This window comes from Fukomys damarensis, unplaced genomic scaffold, assembly GCF_012274545.1.
Source record: "Fukomys damarensis isolate Sample0158 unplaced genomic scaffold, DMR_v1.0_HiC HiC_scaffold_24, whole genome shotgun sequence".
Taxonomy (NCBI): domain Eukaryota; kingdom Metazoa; phylum Chordata; class Mammalia; order Rodentia; family Bathyergidae; genus Fukomys; species Fukomys damarensis.
The window spans coordinates 8,898,866-8,902,967 of NW_022900936.1; the positions used below are offsets into that span (position 1 = coordinate 8,898,866).

Below are 4,102 nucleotides of genomic sequence, written 5' to 3' on the forward strand. Positions count from 1 at the left end.
GAGGTGGAAAATAAATAATGTTCAAACAAGATGATAAATCATTAATTCTCACTGGTAGCTTCAATTCCCTTTTATTTTTACTTTGAAGGCTGTGCATCTTGACTATTAACATTGTTACTTATCTAAGTGTTTTTATTTGTTGTATCATAAAATGGACAGGAGTTTCAAAAATCATAATATTCGTATCTACTTGGATTTTTTGCATTTTATTAATATATATATTTGTTGTGCATGATGTTTACATTCCTTGCAGGGAATTGGTGCCTGTACATTTATACTAACTCTAATAACACCAGTGTTATTACTAACAATGACATGATTGAACACAGCTTAAGATTTTATGTGTTTTTGCCACCAGGGAACATAAAATCAAGACACTGGGTATAGAATCATTTGAAATAAATTCATGACTGTGATTTTGTTACTAATATAGTAAGTAGCTCAGTTCATTGATTTCTGTTTATATTAGAGATCATTTTATTTTATTTTGATTTACTTTTTAAAAAAATAAAATATGCTTTTTTCCCAACATTAAAACTATAAAACAGGTGCATTCAAAGAAGTCTAGAGTTCTATTATCCATGCTCCTAGTCTCTATCTTCTAATGGCGCAAATTTTTAAATTAGTGTTTGCTTTATTCTTGTTGTTCCTGTGTGAAAACGTTAGCAAATGTGCATATTTACACACACATCTAAGACAACACATCTCCATATACATTCTCCATATTTTTTAACAAATTTCCCAAATTCATAAATGGAAACTGACTAAGCGAGAAAAGATCTGTCGTCTCCAAATTGACTTCACTGCCTACGAAGTATTTCCCACTGCCATTCCAGGACAGGAACAAGGGGGAGGCTGCGCAGGGGACCTGGGGCCACCATGACCACTTCAACCCCAGCAGCCTCAATTCTGGTCTGCATCTTTGACATAGGGATCAAATTTGTTCTGAAAAGTGATTTTTGTTACTAAAAGAAAAATGGCCGGAAGTTGATTATCAACCCAAACCTGCTGTTGGGAGTGGCTGCTGGGGACCGCATGCTTCCCATTAACTTCCCTAGGACAGTATAGTCCCACTGTCTGGGACTGCCTAAACCCAAGCCCCAGGAAACCCTGTTAGAAGAGAAGAGAAAAACCTCATCTACTCAACAGCAGAGGACCTGAGAAATCATTTTGTCCATGCCCTCAGCTGAGGGAATCCCTTGTGCAAAAACTTACAAACTGTCATTAGCTCTGATTTAGGGGACAAGAAAATACAAAGGAAATTGGAGAGACTTCTACAGTTCCAAGGAAACTGTTGTTTTACTCTAGTACATAACGTTAAGTGTCTTCTAGAGATGTGTTAAAAATTACCTCGAGTTGGCAGCCGAGACAGAAGATAGGTGAGGATGAATTTATTTTGCTGTTTGCCATATCCTACTTTCACCACCTAGAAAAATGACTCTTGTTCATGCAGGTGAGAAGGCGGCTTACAACAAACTACATGCACATCATCACAACATACACTGCATCCACCACTTACATTCCAGGCCTCTCAGACCTGCCATCAATATTCCCCTGGTTCATGGCACAATTCTTGGTTCACAGCAGGTGCTTTGTAAAAGCTTTTGGAATGGATGAATGGATATAAATAAGCATTTTATCCTAGTGAACCCAAAAGGATAGGCGTCTGAAACTTGGCTCATCACACTAAAAGCTTGTCAGTCTCCCTGTGACTGATGTGGTGCCAAAGTGGCATTTTATATGGTTAGTGTTTCCCTTCCTGAGTCATATGGGCCAGAAGTAGGCTGTGTCCCATAAATGTGTGTCCCATGATGCTTTGAATCTAATATGTAGCTAGGAGACTGGCACAAGTGTAAGAAAGACCTTTATGAGGTCAACATTCCACACCTACCAGATGACCCACGATGGAGACGTGTAAAATGCTTGAGGAGCCATGCCTCACTTTGCAACCCCTCTTCTAAAAAACATCATTATTAGAAGTCAGTTTGATAGCATCAGGAGGAAGCAATGCCTCCAGTATCTGAAAACCCTGAAGTCACTGCGCTACGATGGATTTCAGACTGTATACTTTGGGGAAACTGATATCCCAGAAAGTCTTGTCAGTGGAGAAGATTTTGACAATGGAAACTTCCTGCAAACTCCAACTTGGTGTATTGTGCATGCTGGGGGCAGTCAGGGATGGGTGCCTTGGAAATACCGGGTGTTCTTGAGAGATGAGCTGTGTACCAAGCAAGAAGACAAGCTCTTCTTTGAGTTCTGTGATGTAGTGAGGAAGACTTATGGGAAATGCGCCATCGTGGTCAAAGGGAGAAGGCAGGAGAATGAGATGAGACCCAAGGAAGATGGAGAGGCTGAGGTTCAGTCCTATGCCCCAGCCGTCATTAACTTAACAAGCATTGTGTGTTGCCCAAAGGTGGCCAGATTCTACGGCCATGAGCTACTCACTCTGCCTTCCCCTTATAATTACCTGAATGCTTTAGACTCTGCCTGGTCCTCTCTGAAATGGTTTATCATCAATAACAGGAAAGAATTTTGTTTGCAGTCCACTGACAATGCCTATTTGTACCAGTATATACTTTTCAGTGATTTAATTAGCAAAGGAATTGAAAGGATAAACTTAAGCAAGTGGAAAACAATAGTTAAAAAAGTACAGAGATGGGAAAATTACTACCTTGGGAAATTTTCTTAGGAGTGATTCTTCCAACAAACAAGGAAACTCCCCTGTACATATGACCTTTACCAAAAACCTTATTAAGACTGGATCACTGCCGCCAAAGATAGTGACCTCACAGGGATGCTGTGGAGACTGAGAGGTCCTGAAGGGTGTTGACAAAGTACTGGGTTTACTGAAAGTTTCATTAAAACTTGTTGGTAAATTAGCGGTCTCAACTCTCATCTTGTTGAGGCAAATCAATGGGAGGGTTGGTGCCAACCTTGTACAGAGTAGGATGGTCATGAGTCAGGCGAGCAAGGCTAAAGAGTGGGTGGACAAAATTTAAACCTGGGAGAAAAAAGAGAACAAAGTGTGTAGTTGCAAAAATAGTCAAAATGAAGTAATATGCCAATTAGTTTCAGCCTATCAAAATAATCCACCAGGAGGCAGCTTGCCATCTTCTGGACGGTGGGGAAGCAAGATACTTTCCTTCCTAGTGTTCTTCCTTCCTCATGAGCCAGTGGTGGAGGGTGAATGAGGAGCATCCAAGGAAGTGTAACTCCATTGAGGCAGGTTGGTGGCCCAACACTGGAGCTGGGGAGACGTGGCAGGGATGGTTCCGGTGGGACTTGGGTGTACAGGTGGCATGAAGGGGAGGGAGTCTGTGAGCCACTGATCCAACTCCAAGAAACCCAACAGGTGGTCATCACTTTGTCATGGAGCTTCCTCCCAGAATCCTGCAGCTGAGCCATCTGCAGCTTGAACTACACCATCCTCTTCATGTGTAGGATACCTGCTCATGGAGGCTGTAGGATTTGTGGTTGTGTTTTTCACATTTGTAAGATAAAGCCTGGCCTCCGTTAAACACATGACAAAATTTACTCCCATATATATTCAAGCAGTAATTTTACAACAGTGTCAATCATTCTGAAATGTGTAAAAAAAAAATAACGTGGAATAATGAGGAGGGCTGTGGAGCAGGAGGTATATGGGAACTCGGTACTTTTTGCTCAGCTTTTCTGTGAAACTAAAAAATAGTTAAAAACTAAAGTCTATTTTAAAATAACGTAAGTGCCAGTTAATTCTAAGTGTTGACCAGATTTGACTCCTGGAGAGGTGACTGGACCATGGAGGTGCTCTACTCATGAGTAGATTAATCCCCTGATGTTCACAGCTGAAACGCTGCAGGAGGTGGGGTCCAGTTGGAGGCAGATCACGGGGGCTGTGCTTTCGGCAGATGCACCTCTTGCTGGCATTCTTGTCCTGGGCTCCACTTCCTGGCTTCCATGAAGGGAGCAGTTTTGCTCCACCGTGACCTGCCGCCATGATGTTCCTGTCTTGAAGCCGGCTAAACACTCTGAATCGACCCAGCCAAGTCGATCTTCTCCCTTTAAGTGGTGGGGGTGGGGATTTTGCACCAGCAATGGGAAAACTGACTAATACAATTTA

The 4,102-nt window shown here is 41.9% G+C and overlaps 1 protein-coding gene across 1 annotated transcript; it reads left to right on the plus strand.

Annotated features, from left to right (window-relative positions):
• Positions 1-1,886: 1,886 nt before the first annotated feature.
• Fam243a (family with sequence similarity 243 member A) lies at positions 1,887-2,990 on the plus strand. The gene has a single exon (XM_010611310.2). It carries the CDS (start codon positions 1,934-1,936, stop codon positions 2,687-2,689), a length of 756 nt encoding a protein of 251 aa, XP_010609612.1. The 5' UTR covers positions 1,887-1,933; the 3' UTR covers positions 2,690-2,990.
• Positions 2,991-4,102: the final 1,112 nt, after the last annotated feature.

What these genes read in the sequence shown, in the direction of transcription:
- Fam243a (XM_010611310.2), top strand. Translation starts at nt 1,934, where the DNA reads ATGCCTCACTTTGCAACCCCTCTTCTAAAAAACATCATTATTAGAAGT.